The sequence below is a fragment of the Gavia stellata genome, chromosome 1 (assembly GCF_030936135.1).
Source record: "Gavia stellata isolate bGavSte3 chromosome 1, bGavSte3.hap2, whole genome shotgun sequence".
Taxonomy (NCBI): domain Eukaryota; kingdom Metazoa; phylum Chordata; class Aves; order Gaviiformes; family Gaviidae; genus Gavia; species Gavia stellata.
The window spans coordinates 124,372,655-124,395,180 of NC_082594.1; the positions used below are offsets into that span (position 1 = coordinate 124,372,655).

Sequence of the window (22,526 nt, forward strand, 5' to 3'; positions counted from 1 at the left end):
CAGGCAGTTTCCTTTGGAAATCTAAAAATTTAGGTCTTATTTTAAGTTAAGGTTTAAGCATTTAGAAACTGTAGTTTCATCTTTGATAATTTTTCATTCATGTAAAATGCTTATACTTATTTGTGTTTGGAATATTGTCACTAGTGTACCTTTGGGCAGAGGTGAGATGTTGAGGTGTCCTCTATCCCATAACTGAATTATAAGGAAGGATATGAGGGGGTGGGCACTCAGTAATCTGGAACTGGATCTCTCTTTCATAACCATTTTAGCATACTAATGTCCAGACTGGTTCACACGAGATGTCCTTACAGCCTATTAGACAGTAGGAGTGGAAATCAGATGAGAAAAGAGAGAGCAATGAAGAGTAAGAGCTGTTATTTAAGCAAATTTCTCTTTACTGTAATTTTTCAGAGTATGAGGTTGTGTCAACAGAAAATGGAGCAAGTGATGGTGAAAAGGAGAAATCGATTATCACTACAAATCAAACCCATTCCACTGTGGAAAACCTAAAACCTGACACAAGGTAATTAAATAAAATAATTTGCAAAGTTAATCCAACTAATTTAGACTGTCAGCTGTCTGCCACCTCAGATGAAAATACATATGTATGTAAGACCCAATTGGGTTTAATCCTGTTCTGATAAGAAAAAGGTATGCTTTGGTTTTGCTTTCTTTTAAGTTAACAGATAAGACACAACTGAGGAATCTTTAGGAGATTTCCAAGAGTATTTATGATCTGGACAAACTGCAGAAGTGGCCTGTTCTATCAGAAAGGTTAACAGTCAAGTGTAAGAAAATATACTGCTTTTTATCAAAAAAATCTCTTGAATTTGGCAGATAAAGAAACAAGGTGAACACAAGAAATATAAACCTGACATGTGAGATCAAGATTTATACGTACAGTTGTCTCTCTCTGGGGTTTAAGGATGCTCGGCACAACTGATGTAGGCTGCTTGCCTATTTGGGGGGATGTTCATTCAAATACTGGAATGCAAGTTAAGCCACTGTACAAAGCTTGACCATTGCATTGCATCATGGAGAGGAAAGATACATTTGTCCTGTATATGTAGTTTTCTTTCAGTGTCTTGAAACAGCTGTCAAGTTAAAAACGGTTTATGAATTCCAGTTGATGGCGTGCATCTCATGGAACTAGTCCCAATAAGCATTATCATAAAAAAAAAAAAAAGCCCTCATCAAAAATACTCAGAGCAGGGAAGAAAACCACTTGTCCTGTGTTTGTGTTGCTTATTGATTGTATCAGAAAGTTAATGAATGACACGTTGTTTTCCTGTAAGACCATCCATTTGGCTTTGGTAACTGGATTTTTCTTTTTCAGATAAACTGCCCTGTTCTATTATTATCCTTAAATTGGTAACACAGCACAAAATTCTGCATAGAACCCGTCTTGAACCTTTATTTTTAGGCAATGTGTGGTTTAATCTGGGGTGTTGTTTCCTAGCTCATGTACTTGAGACCAGCAGCTCCTAGGAGGAGCAATGAGGGAACTATTGCAGAAGGTGGAAGGGAAGGGAGGAGAATTGGAAAAGAAAGGCTAGGGGAAATTGTGATAGCCAAAAAGAGCTTCTTGAAGAGACTCCAAAACTCATAAGAAGGGCTAGAATTGCTGTGTATTGCATCAAGAATATCTCTGTTATTTCTTAAAGGCATGTGGCTTGTGAAAGGGTGAACTTCAGCTATGTTGTTCTGTCTTGTTAAGAGGCAATTAGGGTATGTTAGCAATACAACTGGAGACCAAGCATCAGTTTCCTCAATCTCTTCCTCAATCAGCTGAGAAGGCTTAGAAGAGCCAGCAAAACAATGCGTTTCTGGAGTAGCGGCTGAAGAAAGGCAGTAGGTTCTGCTACACTTGCCAGGCTATGCTGTTTGTGTTTTCATTTCAGTTCTGCTTGGAAATCCTTGAAGGATTTCCAGGAAGTTGCATCCTTGAAAAGAACTGTGTGTTATTAATGAGGTTCTCTTCCATTACACACTCAAACTCTTTGTGTTACATATGGTGACAGAAATGGGATGGATTTGGTTAAGTATAGAAGAGACATGGAAGCAAAGTCAAGTCCTTGTTGCTGAGAGCAATGTCCAGATGACCAAAAGAGAAAAGCATTTTTAGACTGCTCTTAGTTCAGAAAGAAAGCAAGACTGAGGCAGGCAGACCCAACTGGAATCATTGGAAAGGTCACAAGGAAGGCAGGAGCTATGCAGATAAGATGGTTTTTAACTTTAATTTGTAATTCTGTCAATCCTATGAGAGGACTTTTGGGTTTTGGTCTGCAAGAGCCGACCACAGGCCATGGAGAAAAGCTGTCTTTTGGAGCGTGGATTTTGTTGCAAGAAGCTAGATAGGAGATCAGTACTGACTGCTGGAGGCTGACTTAACACAGAAAGGGATATAACTTTTCTCTGATGGAGTGGTGGCTATTATCCCCACCCCCCAACCTCAAAAGGAAAAGACAGTGAAAGCCTTTCTGGATTCAGGAGGCCATCGCCCAAAACTGAAAACCTCCGATATCAGTTGCGGCAATTCATGTCCCCCAAGTCGCATAGGATTGAAAGGATGTAAATTCCTGCTCAGAGTGGCTCTGTTCGATTAAACTCCCATTTCAAAATGTGTATTTCCTTACTTTGAGGACACCTTGAGAGCTTTGGCAAAAGCACAAGAAATTGTTACTTTTACCATTTGAATCCAGGCTTGTTGGTACACTAAATTCAGGGAAAATAAGAAAGTGATTCAGACAACTGACATAATGTAGACAGTATCAGCGTTGCAAGGAATGGCATATGTCCATAACAAAAGTCTCCTGTCTGTCAGGAGCTGATTGCTCACTAGATGAAGAAAATGGACCTGTGGACAAAACTGTCTGAAAATAGGAGGAAGAGAGAGACAATGAAACACAGCTCAATATATTAATTAACAGAGTCCCTGAAATGTCTGCAAATTCCTCAAGTAATACATGAAGGCTGGGAAGCAGACTTTTCTGTAACTAGCCTTAAAGGAAAGAGCTGTAGAAGAGATGAAGCTGGAAAAGAAACTTGGAAGAGAAAAAGGAATCCCTTTCACAAATGATCAACATTTACAAAACTACCAGCAAGTATATGGAAAGAGAGCTGCTCAGCAGCAGAAAGTGGATTAACTGGGGAAGAACCTCTTGGCCTTGAAACGCTTTGGAGAAGCTGACAAGCTGAATTTGAGAGTCTAGTTTTTCCAGCTTTCATGAAGCCATCAGTGAGGTTGTGTGAATCCCATATGCTGCTCTGAAGATTCAGTGCATCCAGAGCTGAAGACAGTTCAGGATGGATCTAAACCAGACAGACCTAAACAAAGACTTTCCAAAAGGAATAAAAATGTTTGTGAATGTGCTATCTCAGTCTCCATGGGTAAATTTAAACCAAATATCCTATAGCAGCAAGCCAGTTGAAGCCTGTAATTTTCCAGATGTATGCTCTTGAGGAGCAGCGCATGACAAAGATGGTCTGCAATCACGTTGCCGAAGGTCAACCATCCTGTTGAAGTAAATCAGGTAGGATATGTTAGTGCCTGGCCCAGAAGCCAAAGAGTTAATCGCCCACATCCAGCAGGAGGGAAGAAAGACAAACAACTCTTCAGTGTGAAGGGGGCAGAACAAGCAGCAGGGAAAAACTGGGTGCGTTGGAGCCTGCCAGATCATGCTGTTTGTTTGCTTTTCTCTTTTACATTCTTCTTTCAAATAGGTCATACTGCTACACCTCTGGGAAGCTCTGCAGTAAGCCAGACACCCGTCTTCCTTTGAGCTGGCCTTTTGACAAGGCAGCTTTTAAAGATTAGGAGCTAATGACCAGACTTCGAATATTTAAGAAATTTGGACGGTCTTAGAGAGGTAGCAATGAGACAGTCTTACAGTGTCTCATGAAAAATTGCATGTGTGACTGCAACTCTCAGTAAGTACAAATATAGCTGTTAAATGGGATACAAATTTCTCTGAATCAGAGGATTATCATGTAGTATTCTGTGTGTCCATTTAGCTCTCTGAAAAGTGACTAGATCCAGAAAAAAATGCACTGGCTGAAAAAGAAAAGGAGTTTTGACTTTCAGTACAGTTATCAGGCATTTGGTTTTAACAGGCTTATACCATGCTAATATGGAAATGAGAATGGACTTTCATAGGCCTGCAACAGCTTGTGAGAGTTACTTTTAAACAAATAAAGTTGAATATAGTATGGCAGTTTGTCATATCTCTTGTATGTCTTGTAATGTATATGCCAGTTTTATGTGTCCTTGGTGACTTGACTGCAAGACATCGAGACTCTGAGATGAGAGTAAAATAGTGATTTGAAAATCTGTCTAACTGTGAGGACATACACCCTTTAAATAAATGTGGGGCACAGTCAGCTGCTTTCCAACACAACTGCTTGATTTAAAAAAAAAAATAAAATTCTAAAGGCTCCTGTACAATGTGATATTGTTGGAGTGCTAAGATCCCTATGTTTTTTGCCCAAGAAAAGGCACATTGTATCCATGCCGTTCTCTCACAGTAAGGCATGCCTGACAGTTGACAACATCCCATTCATTTAAAGGATTTTTCCTTATAGGACGAGTACGTTGGCCTCTCTCTCACCTGGACAATTGCCAAATACGGTGCTTGCAGTATTTCACTATCACATCTTAGAAAACTTCTGATAGTTTAAGTAACCTGGGAAGTTCAAATCTTGATATCTGTTATTTGGTTGGTCAGAGTTCTTGAAACTGCTACTGTTCCTGGCTGTCTGGGTCCAATCTAGAATTCTGTTTAATTTTGTTAGATATTTTGCTCTTGATTGTAACTTTTACTTGAAATCTCTCAAAGCATGTGTGAGCTAGATAACTATATATATATCCTTCTTAGATAGTTAATTGGATATAACTGGCACCTGAAGAGGAAGACTTTCTCTTGTTTTATGAATGCCTTCTGCTTAAACATTTCTATTATAGATGTGCTTCTGCGATCTAATGAACATATATGCACCGCTGTTGATTACAACTTTGTACTGCAGTTAGCTTATGTTACCCTTTACGTTATTTCCAACAATTTTAGAGTAGATCCTGGTCATTTCACTCAGTCCTCTTTTCAGTATCACACTTAAACACACACCAGATTTTCTTTGTTTTTTGCCATCTTTATTCTTCAATTAGTCCTTCACTTGTTAAATGAGTGAAACATTCATCCTTCTTTCTTCTAGTTAGTCTGAACCAAGTACTGAGCTGCTCAGTTTTTACTCTGTTGTTCAAGCAGTGAGTGTCTGTAACTACTGTGCTTGTTGATCGACCCTGAGCAACCTAACATAGGTTTTAAGTCGGCCCTGTCGTGAAAAGGGGCCTGGACCAGATGACCTTCGTTAGGTCCCTTCCAACCTAGATTATTGTATGATTGTATCTTAGGGGTAGTTTCTGATCTTGTAGATCTCAACTTCACCCATTTTCTTTAATGTAGGATGAGGTGGTTTTGTATGTTAATGCAAATGTCATTCATTTCTTAGCAAAGAAAAATGAGAGAAGGAGAGGTGCTAGTATGAACTAATCTGTCAATTTAATTTTTTATCCTCCACATGGAAATTCTGCAATTTTTAGACTGAGAAAGCTGTCACAGTTTTTTTGTGAAATGTACCATTTATTCCACTTGGAAAACAGTCAAAGCCAAACTACAAGACTGATCGTTCTGGTCAAAGCGATTACAGTCTAGCTTCCAAGCAGTCATTTGTGGAGTGACACCTGTAATGTTCCATCTAATTTGTCACACAGGTCCCTTGTTTTTGTGTTTCCTTACAAGGCTGCTCGCACTGGAACTCCTAGTTTCATTGGCATAGCCAGGACTCTCTGCTCTTTATCTATTCTTAGTTTTACATTAAAAACTGCCCTTAAAAAGCAAGTATTGCAGTAATTTTTCCTATGATAATAGTCAAGCAACATCTCCCATGTGTGAGTCAAGGTAGGGTCATTATCCACCATTTTCCGTATTTCCCTCCTTGAGGTGCTTGTTTGTAATAAACCTTGAGAGGCCTGAGATAGAAACGGGCTTACTGTGGTTTTTGTTTTCTTCATCTGTCTCCTGTGTAGTAATGACGGTGCTTATGTGCATCTTCTCCTTTGTTAAAATCAGTTTCACTGACCTGCAGTTTTTTCATGGACCTTTCCTAGCTCAGAATATTAAATGCAGATGTTGTTATTTTTTTGCTTCCAATTCTATTTTCCCATTTTCAAAGGCATTTTAGGGGTTTGGGTTTTTTTCCTGGTTTTGGAGTTTTCTAACTCCTTAAAATTGATTTATTTATTTCAGTCTTCCAGTCGTCTGATATAGTATCATTTGGACTTTTTCTGCTATTTCTGTTGGTTTCTCTGCCAAAATATGTAGTTCTTATTTCTGCATCCCTGCCTTATCTTGAAATATTCTTTTAAATTAGTTGTATATTTCCTCTTTCATTCTGGTGGTTTGTTTAAGGGCAATTAAGTTCATAGAACGTACCACTAGTGTCCAGGAAACTTTGCAGCACTGATTTCTATACAAGCATTCAAAAAAGAGTCTGAATGTTGTTGAAAACAGTTCTCATGCATGTTTGTGTTGGCAGTAATTGGAAGGTAATAAAGAAAAATATTAAGAGTGCAGTCAGAGATGTGCCAAATAGCTCTGGGGAAATTCAGGTAGCTATTAAAGTAGAGGATGTGTCCCACCAGCCTGCTGGTGTAGATTTTTAATAGGAAAAAAAGTGTTAAGAAGAAACAAAAAGCCTATGATGCTTACATTCCAGAGCTTTGTAAAACTTCCCTTTAAGTACTGATTCTTTGCCTGGTTAAGTAGTTTGGTGATTTCAAATATACTTTTCTCCTTTTTGAATACATTTTGAGTGGCCTCTTTTGGACTTTTGGGTTAGATTGTGTCCCAAGGCAAAGTATATTTCCAGCCATGAGGTCTCTTGAGCAATATAAATAACAGGAAATGTTTATTAAAAAAAAACCAACCAAAAAACCACAACACCAAATCCCAAAAAACCCAAATCCAAGGCCCCCGAAAAAACAAAACCAAAAAACCCAACCAATGAACCAATCAAAATTGTAAAGTAAACATGAAATGTGTAGGATATATGCATGTACCAAACTGCTTTTATAATGTTTGTAGATGGTTTTCTTCAAAAGTTTTTTCATATGTCTTACAAAAGGTATCAAACAAAAAAAGAGAATGTTACTATAATTTACTGAAAGGCCATACCAAGTAAGTCTTCAAGCCTCTACTGAGTAAGCTTTTTGTGTGCTTACACGCAGTAAATCATACCTACCCGTTCATGCTGTTACTACCATTAGGTAGTATTGTTTTATTGCAGTTAACACCTAAAATGTGCTAACCACATACAAGAAAAAAAATCTCCTGATGCAGAGAGGTTAGCTTTTGTTAACAGCAAGGGTCAAGAGATGAGAACTGCAGTGAAAGCTACAATGCCGAAAAATGCAGAGAGTGACAGAAAAATGCTGCGTTTTTTGTACTCTTCATTACAAAAGTAACAGATTTTTGTCCTAAATTGCTGCTGATGCCAGGGTTCATGGGTAAGCATTTCCTATTTCTCTCAGCCCTTCTTCCAACTTGATTAGGAGAAAGACTCCTCAGACAAGCCTAGCACTTCTTTTTTTTCTCCTTCTTTTTTTGTTTCCTTCCCTTCTCTTAAACCTAGTTTTATTTGCTATGTCTGATCATACTGCTATCCAGGCACCCTCCGCAGAGACAGAGAAGCTCTATACATGGAGACAGTCCTGCATGATTGTCATCTAACCACCAGCATCTCCCCAGCAATTAACCTGAAGTCCCAGGACCATACTGAGCTGCTCTAATCGTCCTATTATGGTGAAAATCTCCCTTCACCTATTTTCAGTTCTGCAATCTTTAGTCTTCTCCTTTCGCATGATTTGAAAATGCAGGAGCGTCTGCCAGAGTTCCATGTGGAATAACAATTTCCTGTGGTGGAAAAATATGCTCTGCACAGTAATTACTGTCAGTCAAGTCCATTTAATCTGCACAAGGACTTTTATTGTCTTATGCAGTTTGGGAGGATTTGGGAGGCCTAGTCTCCAAAGTTTGTAGGATAGCAATCTTATAGATGTTAGAGGTGTGACACGTTAGATTGCTGTATATATTGGGTAGCGGAGTTTTTGGCATCATAGGCACACAGATAGAAAGATGGAATCTAGACTCCAGTTTTTCATGAATAAGTCTAGCTAAGAGGTAGACATGGGATAATCATTATATAGCTTTCCTATTTCCCTTTATTAACTTTGCCCAATGTACTTTCTTGATCCTCTAAGCATTTTTTTTTTCCCCTCCCTTGTGCTTCGTGGAGAAGCGTGTAAGATTGCAGCTGGTACCCTTTTTTCACCATTTTATTTCTATTTTTCAGATCTTTCACCTAACACAAAGAGGGAGACTTTAAATGGTTTTCAATGGAGAGAGCCACACCATGGCTTTAACATTACAGTTAGATCTGTAAACTCTTATCAAATTGTGAGCTCGGTCTAACTTTTCCTTTCTCTCCCTTTCATTTTTCAGTCAACTAGTCACTTCTCTTTATCTCCAAAAGTGGTTGTTTGTTGTTCTTGTACTGTTGCAGCCACAGCTATTGTTTCAGGATTGAATTTGGCAGAGGAAATGTGATGCTTGGGCATCTGTAAAAACGCCTACCACAAAACTGTGGAATTGTATATATTTTAGTTTAAAGAATTTGCTCTTTAACATTATTAGTAGGAGGCTCCCCTAATTGACTAAGCTAAACTTGGACATTTCTTTATTAATTGCCTTTTCTCCAATTTCATTTATATGTTTACATGAGCTGAAATCTCCGTGTGTAGATTTAAGTTCTTTATTTCAATCTTGCCATAATTTTCCCAACTGTGGTTTGATCTTTTGCAGAGATCCTAGTGGTCCCTAGACACAATTTGAAAAACACTGCTTGGAAAATATTTAGTCTTTAGTTCTTGTTTTTGGTCTTTTTATGGAGTTAGAGACTTGATGAGTCCAAGTTCATCGACTTAAGTTTGTTGGTAACAGGACTGTTTCCTATGAAGACTGTTGCCTGATGCAACTCAAAGTAGGGCATATCAGCGCTTGAGAACAATATATTTGTTCAGAAATCAGCAAAATACTTAATTTTGTTTCAAAATCCTCCACCATCTTGTCCAGCTTCTGATTTTCTGCCTGACAGAGGCATGTAAATCCAGCTTGCAAAATCTGTGAAACCCTTACATTTTCAGGCGAGATCCAGATATGCTGACTGTCGATCTTTTAGTTCACATTTGCCTGCATCGTTACCTTCTGAGTCCCTGCGGCTGCCCAGGCCAGTTCCATAAGAGCATTTCACCTGCTCAGTTTTTGTCCTTTCCTTGTAGCCAATCCTATGGAATCAAAAAACTCTAGGTCAGGAATCCTAGGCAGTGCTCTTCATATTTCCCTTTTGATTTTATAGAAAGGGATATAAACAGATTATCATCATCCATAAGGTCAAACCGTAAACTCCCAGTAAAGCAATAGGTCCTGCCATGTTGAGCTATCAATGATCAAAATTACAGTAATAGCTTTAGATAAGGTGTTCCTGCTGTGAAGGAAGCAGGAAAACTTCTTTGGAGTCTTTTATCATTAGGCGTGCATTAATTTCTACATTGTCCAAGATGAATTTTCTAGCTATTACTTTAAAACACCCAATGTATTAGCAAATATTTGTTTATGCTTCAGTGATTCTTCAGAAGGAGTCTCCCAACTGCTCTGCTAAGTTCTCTAGGTAACGACCTTTCCTACCAGATGAGAATGCTTCTTGACCAAAAAAGTTACTGTACCACATGCCCAATGTGAATATTAACTGCTCAGATCCAATTTTTAAAAGCATGTATTTGTTTAAACAATTTGAATTTGATCATGAAGAAGACTTGGTGTCTAGAATTTATCCAATTTATTATTTATTTAATGGCTCCCTCGTGTAGTAGGGTAATATGAGTTGCTCAAAATGGTCTTGCAGCATGTTTGAATAAATGTTAAGATTACGCCAAATAGACTTTTTAAAGCTCAAAACAAGCCTATGTTTCACCTAGAAATATCCACGAATTATCCACAATGCATCTGTTCAGCATACGAATCTTTGTAAGTATTTCCCTTAAAAAAGAAAAGAAAACCCTAGAAATAAAGGTAATTGCTTATGTAAGCAATTTCAAAGTTCAATATTGTCCTACAAATACTGTGGATGGAAAACAGTTGCTTGGTACTCCATGATTAAGTCCACTGAGGTTAATTAGCGAGCTGTTCAGGTTTTGCAGGAGCCAAGAAGTAATGAGAGGTAATCCAAAGTTTGGACTGAATTATTCTGTCTCTTGTAGGGACTTGCAAATGGAGTTTACAAATTTCCAACCGTGCAGAGTGTGGTATGTGTTTTGTCTTTAGAAAATTGCTGTGTGGAAACAGTTTCAGCAATACGTTGCAATGCTATGTTACAGTCATGAGCTACCAAGTTATCATTGGTAAATGATCCTTCACAAGTCAAGAGCTGAATGTTTAATTGCCCACTTGTGGGATTCTCATTTTGCTCTGTGTTTAGTCTCTCAGTTAGGGCCCGTTTTCCAGGCCTACAGTCCTTTTGACTCGTGTCCTGTGGATCTCTCTTGATGATGAAAAATTGCTGTGTGTTAAGGGAGATTCACCATGTTTGCACTCAAAGCATATGAAAAGTCTCTCTGTAGGTGGCATGCGTGGGACAGGTTCTTGCTTATAGCTCATGGGGAAGGCATGAAGAGGGTGCTGTTGACTGGAGGTATACATGCTACTCATCAGGGTGCTTTGGCATGGAGGGCACGCAGGTCCTACAGGGAGGCACTGAGCCATCGCTGAGCAATAAGAAATTCCCAGGTGCTGCCAGCCTGGAGCCAGGAGAGGCGGCTTGCTGGGATAATGTGTGCTGGGAGGAAGGAAATACAGAGTCTGTTCCTAGCTCTGCCCTCGATGCAAGATCTTAGCTGTGTCCAGTGTCCACCCTTGTAACTCTTTCCTGCCTCATCTGTCTGGTGTCTTCTGTATAACGTCTTTAGGTTTGCAACTGTAATCAATAGCTGTTTACCTAGAGCTTCTAACTGAAAGTCTAAGTTTCAGCTGAGCTGCAGAGTTAGAAACCACTTTGTCTTGCCTGTCCATCACTGTTAATCAAGTATTGAAGGGTGGATGAGGCTTAAGCAGAGGAGTCCGGCTTGGAGTTTTTTCTTCAGTCTTGTTCCGTTTTCATAGCACTCTGTTGGTTCCCAACGCAGCTGTGATGAAAAGAGATCATGAGATAACTACATTACAGACTGGTGTTGTGCGACATTACTATGAAAAGATAGAAAGAGATAGCTGCACGGTATCTTTTCAGTACTTAATGTATTTACTAGTAACATGTATTCAAGCAATTGGATCTTCGCCTTGGCCGAGCTCCTCTCCTGGAGGACATGCCCTGTGTTTCACCACTGGTCCTGTCTGTCACTGTCGGTGGGCCTGCAAGGCATTGAATTGGAGGTTTGTGTTCTTATGAATGAAAAATGTGCAAATAAATAGCAATGTGCTTTACTCCATCTCTGCTTACCAGATTGCTTTTGGCCTCACCTGAACTGCTCCCTTTGCCAAACTGAAACTGCATCTGTGAGAGGAGACAGACCTAAACCAGTGGTACATTAAATCAAACATTAATAGTATGTGTGCAAAGAATTACCAAAAGGACTGGTAAATTATGTGTTCAGAGAGGCCTTATACAGTTAGGACAAAGAATGTCTCAGTGTTTTCAGAGCAAGAAATGAGGCCTTTTTGTTCTTCTCTAGGAGGCGAGTAGCACCAAGGGGTATGTTGGCAGTTTGCTTGCCCCACACTCTGAAAGAATGCTTGGTTTGCAAAATTTTCATCTCTTCTATTTTATTCCCCAGCTATGAATTCCACGTGAAACCTAGAAACCCTCTTGGTGAAGGTCCAAGTAGCAATGTTGTGGCATTCAGTACTGAATCAGGTAAGAACTTCCAAAGGTCTCACCATCACTTAGAGCGGCTCTAATATCCATGTTTGTGGGATATATGAAAGGCTCTCTTGCTTCATTTTGCACGTTTGGTCTTCCTCTTCACTGTCTCCAGATTGGCTTTTTACTACTGAGCATGTTACGGTAGTGCCTGGAAAGTCAGCCTGAGATCAGGGCTGTATTGCGTGAGGATGTAAGATGGCCAGACAGCAGGAGAAAAAACCAGGAGCACAGAGTTTGTCTGGTGTTCATTATGAAGAAACTAACTTTATCCTTAGAGAAGGCTCAGTCATTTAAGATTAATATTCCTGACCTTTTTGTATCTACCAAACTCATTAATGACTTCTGGATGGGGAACATAAGGTTTTTCTTTGGGCTGGTGTGTTTATAGACACTTTTGCTATTGTTCAATAAGGCTGCTGTATAATCGTGACGCCTTTTGGCTGAAATAAGGATTGAGAAATAGCAATTGGGAGGAGTCAATGTCCCAGTATGTCCTTTTCCATCCTGTTTACTCTCCTGTGGAACTGTTAAAGAGGTGTGTACAAGCCTATTTTGACCATTGGTTGGTTCCCAAGTTAAGTCCTGTCTGACTCAGAGGTGAGAATCAGAGAGTGCCTTTTCTTTCCCTATTCCAGTTTCCCATGAGGCTAACTACAGTTGACTTGTTGACTTCATACAAACAAAATACCATCTTTTTCGTAGAAGTGTTTATTGCGTGATAGTACTTAAGGACCATATAAAACACAAAATTGATTTAGCCTTTTTAAAAGGGCTGTCTCAATCTGTGTGCTGAGCCGGGTGTAATAATACAATAGTCCCCATCTAGCGCTGTCACTGATGGATGAGAGTTTTGGCTGAGCAAGGGATTAGTCAGGGAGGAGTTCAGCCTATGCCACACGTATTTAAAAACTGTGAATACACTCTTTGTAATCCTAGATTGTTAAAACTGAAAAAATGTTTATGCCAAGTGCAGTTTTCGTGAATGACAAGGCTTATGTTCTGTCTCCTATTTAGCTTGGACAAATTAAGCAGTCACTTTTTATTTTTTCTTAATTGCACACATCCATTTCTCGCTTTTGGGCTTTCATAGCCAAGTTCTGTGTGGCAAGTATTACAGAGGGGTCCTTTTTATTATTTAAGTTTTGAAACTGAATTTTTAAAAAAGATGCAGTAGAACTGGATTTTGCTGGTTACAGCTTTAATCTCTTGTTTTTACTAGAACTGTGTTTGACTGGTATTGTCCCATAAGTAAAATTTTTAAAAGCTCATTGATACTGTAGTTTCATATAAGAAATATATGAAATATTTTAATTTACTGTAATACAAACGTGAAATTTGCTTCCAAAACTCTTTCTGTTTCACAAATTACCGCTTATGTCAACTGTAGAAAATCACTTACCAATGCTTTTCCATTGTAATATTGGGAAACTTCATTTTACAGTGTCTGATTGAATGTTTGTTTTCTTCCCCCAGCGGACCCGAGAGTGAGTGAGCCAATTTCAGGTAAGCCTTTTATGTATAGTACAGTGTCTTCTGATCAGGAATGTTTTCATAAACGAGATAGCATAACTTTACGAGGAGGGTGGCTGTACTGCGCCAATTAAATGAGTTATGGAATCAAACAGCATTCACACATGATATCACTCCTTCCACCCATACCCCTGGTAAGGAATTCATGCCAGGCTGCTTGTTTACTTGAGCGGAACGCAATCAATGTGATGTGGTGCTCCCATGGCAGCTGGATGGCTTCAAACCAACATATACAACTGAGCCAAGGACAGCCTCGTATTTTCTCAGCCTTGTCATTAAAGCAAAATAAAGCTCTGTAAAATGAATAAGCTACTCCACACTTATTAAGTGAGTTAACAGAGCACAACTCAGAGGATACTATTTATCTGCCATTGTGTTTTAGAAAAATTTTCTGCTTCTGAAGGCTTGATCCAGCGCTGCTTTAGGCCACTTACAAGACTCTTGCTGTCTTCTCTGGGAGGTAGACTGAGCTTTTGAAGAACAGCTGAGATCGCTCAAGCAAATTGGGCTGCTTTTTGCGTTTGTAATGGACATCACTTTGACAAATACTGAGACACTGTTTCTTTCCACATAATTCATGACACTTAATTTTTATGTGTCTTTGTTAAATCACATACAGTTTGCTGCAAGTTGGCTGTCCTGGCCTGAACCCACTGAAAAACAGTGACTTTATAAATGAGAGTTTTGCCAACACAGACATTGTCCCCCTAACAAGGTCCTAGAATGACCTTATTCCAAACTGGTAGCACACACAGAGAGCAGAAGCAGTTCACTGCATCAATCATTTCTGCACCCTTTGGTGCTTCCCTGACATAACTTTCATGTTCAAAATGCAGGTGACTCGTGCCATGGTGCATTCTGCTCCATCAAGATTTCTAATTCTATTGATTTGAATATATTTGTTGTACATAATTTTGTATGCAGCATCATACTTCAGCCTCTTTCTCTCTCCTGCAGTGGGAAAGGATGCTATCTGGACCGAAATCCCATTCAATTCGGACACCTATTCAGAATGCAAAGGGAAACAATACGTAAAGAGGACTTGGTATAAGAAGTTCGTAGGTGTGCAGCTGTGTAATTCTTTGAGATACAAGATATACCTCAGTGATTCACTTACAGGTAAGAGACATTCAAATCAGTGTTGTCCACATTATACACTCCTTAAAGATATCATGGTTCCAAAACTAAGAGGTTTTTAACAAGTCGAGCTCTGCTGAAGTGTCCATAGACAGATTAATCATAAACAGTAATCTGCTTGTGCTCAGTAATCATTGATGTGTTTGCTACTGAATTTTCAGGCTGAAGAGTTACTTCTCTGCGGTGATCATCTGATTTTAAGTACCTGTTAGTATCTTGGGGGTCATACAGAAAATTGATAAAGATCAGGTCTCTGCCAGTGAACAGCATATATTGTAAAGGTGCCAAATTTGTATTTAAAGGGTAGCCTGGAATAGTTCTTAATTAGAGGATTAGGACCTAATTTTAAACCAGGATTAGACTCAGTCATTCCCATCGCATTTGATAAACATCTGGTTACTTCATTACTGTGAGGCTTGTAAACACATGACTTCTACTCCAGTCAACAGGTTTTACTCGCCTGCTTTGACGTTTTTGTTTCGTTTTCATATTCCCAAATGTGAAATTCACAAATATATATTTGCTTATAATCTCTTTTTTCCCCCCTTCTTTTTCTTATATTATGTTTTATTACTAACAGCAGCCTCCTGGCCTTATCTTCTCAAGTTCTGTTCAGTGTCTTAAGGTCACCAGAGTGTGATTTATTTAAGACCTGAATCAAGTGACATATGCTGTGTGTAAGCTGGGGGAACAGCCTGGAAAAAGTGTTTTTCAGTTAGTTGGTAGTTAAGCAGAACTTTGTGTCTCATGTAGATTGTAAAAGCTATGTTTAGAAATATGTGAACTTCTTATAATCCATCCCAAGCTCCTTGGCTTTCTTCTGTATGAGGTCTTTTATCAAATAAGTAATCTTTTTATTCATGTATGGAAAATGTCTTTTGAGTGCAAGGTAGGTGGTATGTTCATCACATTAGATTGAATTAACTAGGAGAAACTGTGGCTGAAAGAATCAACTTTCAAAACCCAAAGTTGCCCCATCTGGGAGCTCAGCACCTCACAGGAGCCGGGCTGTGGTCTCTGTATGTAGGAACATGGAAAGAAAAGACAGGGCAGTGTAGGGCAGCCCGTGCCAATACAATTTTAAGCCGCCCGGCACCATTCTCCCATGAGCAGACAAGGAAGGAAAGCCCTGTTGTTAATAGTAAGTACAATACCTCATACGTAAATAATATCTTGGCAATTATGTGAATAAAAGAGGCTGTTTTGAACAGAGGTACCATTCATTCAACTGTTGCTGCACTAACCAGCTGTGATCAAATGACAACCACTGGCAATGAGGCATAGTGTATCACAGAACCAGCCAGCAGAGGAAATAGCAGTGCTAATCTAGCAGGACTAGACTTCAGCCCTAAATCAAGTGAATTAACACTGCAGTGAAAGCTACTTCCATCTTAGAAGAAAAAAGTTTAATATATCAGGAGCCCATTTTCCTATTTTCATTAGATTGTTTTTGTTCTTGCTGGAAGGGTGGTGATTTAACTTGGCTGGAGAAAGATGATGGTAGCCACATTGTATTCATTATACTTGCTAAGCCTGGTTTTTGCGCTTGAATTGTTAAAACCAGCGCTGACCAGTTGTCACAATATTTAAAAGAACTGAAATACTTATGCAGAAGGAAAGCCGCTTTTCCCCCATTTCCTAAGTGAGACTGTCATGGCACGGGCCTCTATATGTGAGTGAGAAGGTTTCCAGTTTGAAGCCAAACACTGTTCTGATGTCTTTCACAGTCACACCTTGTCTCATCGTGCCCCCGGGGCCAGCGGAAGTGTATCTGCTGGCACCAGCCAGCTGGGCAACGTGCGCCCATAGCGAAGGGCTGCGCTGAGCTCCGAGTTCCACCTGATGCTGAAAATACCTTCTGCAGCTTTGCTGTTTAAGCAGCGTAATGATCTTGAAATTTGGGTGCATTGTACAAATGCTGTTGTATAAGGCTGCCAACAACCGTATCTCTACCTGCTGGTTTTTAGCAAGAAGTTATACTTCTAGTGTTGCAGAATTCACAGTGTATAAAACAAAGACGGTATCTAATTTTCTTAAGACCACCCATAAGGGAACACTGGAAAAAAAAAAAATTTATTTTATGCTAGAATTGCTATCCCCAAAAGAGAAAGATTAATCTAGTCATTCGTTAGCTAAATGTTTTTAAATGTGTTCCTTTATTATGGGAAGAACTGGGCAGTAAGAATTTTAAGAGTCACCGAGAATGCTGCTAATTTATGTATAGCAATTGTTTGAATTCTGCATAGGTTATGCTGTGGGCCAGAAGAGGATATGTGTATCTGAAAGTTACTGTTCTTGTGTTAGCCATAAAAATATCTGGTTTATTCTGTCTTTCATGAAGAAAAACTGATCTATGATGTTTCACATGCCAGGACTGTTCTGTAAACCAGCATCTACTGCTGACCTCATTTAACAGTCCTCTAGAGCAGTCACTGTAGGCATTCCAGAAAAGCAGGCCACCTAAAAAAACCATTTATTGAGGGGAGGAAAAAAATAAATTCTAAGTGTGACCTTCAACAGCCATGGAAAAAAAAAAAAATATGCTGTTTTGGGCAGCCTGAATGTTCTTAATTTGAAACCAAAAAATTGCTGAGAGGAACTCCCTCTGACCAGTTCTTCTATGGAAAAAACATGCCTGCAGCCAAAACTAGATAGTAATAAATAATTTTCTAAAGCTATAGAAGAACTGCCTGCATAGAGACCGTCAACTGGAGGTGAGAATTTTTGGCAAAGTATTGATCAGATCACAAAAATATGAGAGAGTTTCTCGGTAGGCTGCTCTTTTATTAATTGCACTTTAGGGACCAGTATGATAAGCCATCTCACCATCTCTCAAATGGCCGAACTGGTGCAGATTCAAGGCTACAGGACACCCAACATCTAATGAGTAACTGGACTTTCTGCTTAGCTTATACCTGAGTACTGAGCCTATTTCTAAATGCTCTCACCTTTCCTTTCAACCTCACAACCAAAGGTTGAACATATTAAGAACAAGTGCTGTGAAAGGAGTTTAGAAAAAACAGCAAGTTTATCTGGAAGTGTTTCCTGCCAAGGCTTGGGAAGAGAACGTAGCATGCTTTCCTCCATCTTCTGAACTGAATTTTACTAGTGCCTTGCAAATCAAATCAGTAAGTCCTCTTGTTAACAGGATAAGCACAGACCGTAACGACAGCACACACCGCATGGGGCACATGAGACCTTGTTTTCTGCTCCGTTGCCATCAAGTGTCCTGTTAAGCAACCCTGCAAATAAATACATGGGCACGCTTCATGCGCTGGATAAGCAGTTGCTATACCGAGGTCATCTGTTTGTTAAAGGGTGTCACTTGCACATACATGGAAGAATATGATGTTTTATAAAACAGGCCTTGGCTGTGTTAGGAGGTGGTCTATAAAAACATCTGTGAAGGTACTGGGGGCTTCCTGACAGGGAACCAAACCCACCTTCCATTCCAATCACTAGCAAAACTTACCTCATTTTTGATACAGTCAGGATGAGGTTCTAGGTAATAACAGAATTTCACCTACTGTATGAAATGTAGGGAGGAGAAAAAATACATTCAGGCATAGATTTTGGCCAGGAATGGGGCACTTTTGTCCTCAGCCGTGAGCACTGTATGAGTGCGTACATGATGTTCAAATTACAGCTACAGATCCCAACAGGAAAGAATCGTAGCATTCACCTCGGCTTCCCCACAGAGCGAAGAGCACAGCGCATTGCCTCTGGTGGGTTTTGGAAATAGCCCTCGCTAAACTGGATACGGATTTTCAACTTTGCTGCTTCTTTGCTTTCAGGAAAATTTTACAACATAGGAGACCAGAGGGGCCATGGAGAAGATCACTGCCAATTTGTAGACTCATTCTTAGATGGAAGGACAGGACAGCAAGAAGATCTACCAGTCAAAGACGGTAATGCCTTATGCCTGCCTCTGTAGCAAACCTTGGGAATTCCTTTGTGTGTTTCTTTTTCCTGGCAGCGGATTCAGTGCCCACTGCTGAGGTGGGCGATGGAAGGGGACTACGGGCTGCAGGCAGAAGAGAGTCGAGGCGTTTTTGAAGATGAGCAATGACTTACTAAAAGCAGGTTATGACTCAGGTTCTATTAGGTAGTAAACAGCCTCTCTCCTGTTTAAAACATTCCAACAGATCATTCACAGTTGGTATTACATATTTAAACCCAACCACAAATTTGAGTTTGCAGAGAGGCATGAAGTGTTATGTTCAAACTAGCAAGGTTGATTTAAAGTGCAGTAAATCATCAGTTGGGCATTAAACATCTTTGTTTAGTGCTAATGAGAAACTAAAAAGTTATTACTGGAAAATATAATTCATGCCATAGCAATTCTGCGTGCACTAATTTGCGCTGGCTGCCTAGAATTCCAGTCTGGCCTAAGTGGGCATGGGACTGGACGTCCTAAACGCAGCTGTGACCTGCCTGGCTATTTTTCACACATTGCTGAGGTCGAGCATAAGAAAATTGTACTTCTGTCAGCTGAACTCCTGCCTTGCTTGTTTGCAGCAGTGCCAGTGCGAGGTATTCCATTCCTTTGGGGGGTAAGAACGCAGGCTGTAGCGGTACACGCGTGCATGCCGAGTGTGTCATGGAATATTTTACTGAGAAAAATATCAAAACGGTTTTCAGTATACTATCAGTGTGTTGACCAAACCTTCCTGTCGGTAGTGCTTCATTTATAAAACACCATACTGAAGTACAGAAAAGCATTGAGGTAGGCATGGGAGTAGGTGAACAATCTTGAAAGGCGTTTGCTTATGTGATTTTTATTTTTTTTTTCCCTAAAGAGGGCTTTGCTTTTCCTTTCCCCGCCAGTGTTGCCCATTTGTAAAGGTATTCTGTTTGTGTAATGGATTGTCTGAATCCAATTTGGCATTGCCAGGACAGCAGACCTCTCAGTTGTTACCAGATTCACTTTTTTTAAAAGATTTTATAAATCAAAAACATGCTTTTACATAAAAAAGCTCGCTACCCTAGCTTAAAAGACATTTAAAACCCATTTGTTTTTAGGAACTGGGTTTAACTGAGTGGATTTGTGAGCTACAGTAATTTTTAGAAAAAAACAAAAACAACCCCCCAACAAAACAAACAAACAAAAAAAGCCCCCATCTTTTCTGTAGGTTATATTTCTAGTAAACGAACTGAACAGAGGGAAGAACAGACAGATTGTCCATTGCTGCTCAGCTCCTCCCTGACTGCAGCCAGTATATTTGACCTGAAGTGCAGGGAGGGCATGGTGACTGCTGTTGGATATTAGCTGCAGAACAGTATTTTGTGTTGTCTGTGTGTGCACACACGCATGCTTTAGCCACACACACATTTCTGATGATCAGGTTGGATTCAACACTAACTGCTCACTTTTTGGTTTTTAACGTCATTGTTTGAATGGGAAGCATGTGTGTCGTCATACAGCACAGATTGAAAGCAGGAGGTACGCTCTTTCGCTTGGGGGTGGCGAGATGGTAGTGTGAAATATCCCCAACTGCCAAGTTTTACTTAGGTTCACCGGAGTGTTACGGCTACTGCAGCGAGGACTACTCAATCATCGGAACTTTGCAGGAGGAACAGCCGCCCCTTTAGAGCAGACCCCAGCAGCAGCCAGAGCGGGGAAGGAGGCGGCACTGGCCTCACCCTGCCAGCACCATCCGTGGGTCGGTGCTGGGAACACAAGTGTCACGGGGAGACAGGCTTCACCCCTCCTGCTCTGGGCTGCAGCAATCCCAAGCGCTTCGGCTTTTGTCCCAGTCGGGTGGACAATTGCCAGCTGTTTCACAGCGCTCATCAGTGTGGGGGCAGCAAACAGACCCGTTCGTGGCAGATGGGTTAACAGCAGTGACTGGGTTAGCCATGGATGGCATTGTGGACAGGCATCAGCGGAAGGTACTGTCTGAGGGCTTCACGCAAACAATACTCTGTTCTCTGTTCCAGGATTTTTCAGGGCAGTTCGTCAGGAACCTGTCAAATTTGGAAAAATAGGCGGGGAGACTCACATTAACTATGTTCGCTGGTACGAGTGTGGAACATCAATACCTGGGAAATGGTAGATGCGACATGAACTTGGTGAAAAGGCCCAGCACTAACCACCCCCCGTCCAACTGCCCGCCGCAGGCTCAGAGATGGAAATGTTTATGGTATGCCTGGCACTTAAATTTAAGTTTGCTGATGTGCAAGGGTTTATACAAGTCTAATGCCAATACTGCATTAATTGTGTAATAGCGTAGGCTGCTTACTGTAGTTATCCAGTTTTACAAATTTGTTTTTAGAGTTAAAAAAAAACAAAAACCCCAAACAGGCTAGGGACACGTTGTAGGATAATGTATAGGGAAGCTGGCTCCCTATTCTTGAGGTATGGTTTATATGGTATTTTAAAAGATACGGTGTGTATATTATTTATCACAATGTTGTAATAAATGTTTAAGGCACAGTTACAGAAGAGTTGGTCATGGAATGCAATCTGCCTTGGTTTTTAAATATTCACTGGTCTGCTTATAACCTAAAAGTGCCATAAGCTACCTGTCCAGACAGATCTGTAACGTCTCCCCAGTCATAAATTATAGAAAAAGACCCTACAATTTTTAACATCCTGCAACTAGTAAACTTGAAGCGCTTTCTTCTTAGTCTACAGTTTATACTCCTGCCAAAACGCTGAGGTAGGTTGCTATACGTGCAGCTCGAAACAATCAGGTCAGTGGGTTGGTTTTTTCCATGTTTGTTTTCAAACGCTTCAGCTCCAGCAAAAGAGTATGTTTAGCCTATAGCTATGGCATTGGGGCCACTGCCCGTGCGCTTGGCAGTGGTGGGTTGGTGGGTTTGGTTTCCTCCAGTTGAAGCAGACAGGCACATGCGTACATGGAATAAAAAAAAAAAAACCAAACCCAAAACCGCCCTCCATGGTTGTGGCTTTTCATGAAAGTGTAGTTTTCAGAGACTGAGGCTCACTGGTTCAAAAGCCAAACGTACGAATAGTGCAGGGAAAGGTGAATGAAACGGGAAAAAAAATAAGCTACTTTTGTAACAGCATCATCGGGTTTACTTTATTTAAAAAAAAAAAAAAGTAGTTTGAACATTGTTCATTGGGGACAAAGGGGAAATAGTGATGACTGAACTTTAAAACTGCTTTACAGTAATTTTGATTAAAACCTCTCCCAAAGCTACTTGTTGTACCGCTTGAACATTTATGAACTAAATAAAGAGATGTAGTTTTTTTTAAAGGTGTTATTCATTACATTAGTAAGGTATTGAAAAAATATGAACAGGAACACCCAGATATATATATAGTAGAAACAGTCATTTACAGAAAATGCCTTATAAAGTACATTGCAGGTACACTGTACGCCTAATAAAGTATTTTTTAATCAAGTGTTTTTCTTAAGTGTTTTACGTGAAAACAAATACTAGTTCCTGTGGGAAACGCTGTTATTTCAGGAAGCAGCGTGCTCTGACACAGGCCCATGTTAAAGGGGGTGAGGAACACCTGATGGGGTAGGCCTGACGAGCACCAACAGCAGGCGTTACAGCTATGGCTCCCGGGGTGGAGCGGACGATGTGGGAGCAGCAGTATTTAAGGATGCTGAAGGTAGGAATATTTTCACTCACTTTATTTCCTAATTTGTCTTTGTGAGAGTTCAAGCAGCTCGCTCCAGTTTGGTTTCTTTCTTTTTTTATTCCCTACTTAGTTAGTTAGTTTTTATGTATTCCTAGAATCCCCAAGATGGAAAATATTAACTGGGAGAATGTTTTGCCCTCTGCTGTTATATGGGCTATTGAATTTGTTACAGCTCTTGATCTGCTTTTCCTTGGCTCGGAATCGAGCCACTAGAACT

At 40.1% G+C, this 22,526-nt stretch overlaps 1 protein-coding gene across 1 annotated transcript in view; it reads left to right on the forward strand.

Moving 5' to 3' along the window:
• The window catches only part of ABI3BP (ABI family member 3 binding protein), a 166,100-nt gene extending 144,044 nt beyond the window's left edge, over positions 1-22,056 (forward strand). Inside the window, 6 exon segments of the mRNA XM_059836118.1 lie at positions 412-523; positions 11,936-12,015; positions 13,498-13,527; positions 14,512-14,673; positions 18,486-18,599; positions 20,632-22,056. Of these exon segments, the coding sequence (XP_059692101.1) occupies positions 412-523; positions 11,936-12,015; positions 13,498-13,527; positions 14,512-14,673; positions 18,486-18,599; positions 20,632-20,747 (614 nt within the window). The 3' untranslated portion in view covers positions 20,748-22,056.
• The last annotated feature ends 470 nt before the right edge of the window (positions 22,057-22,526 follow it).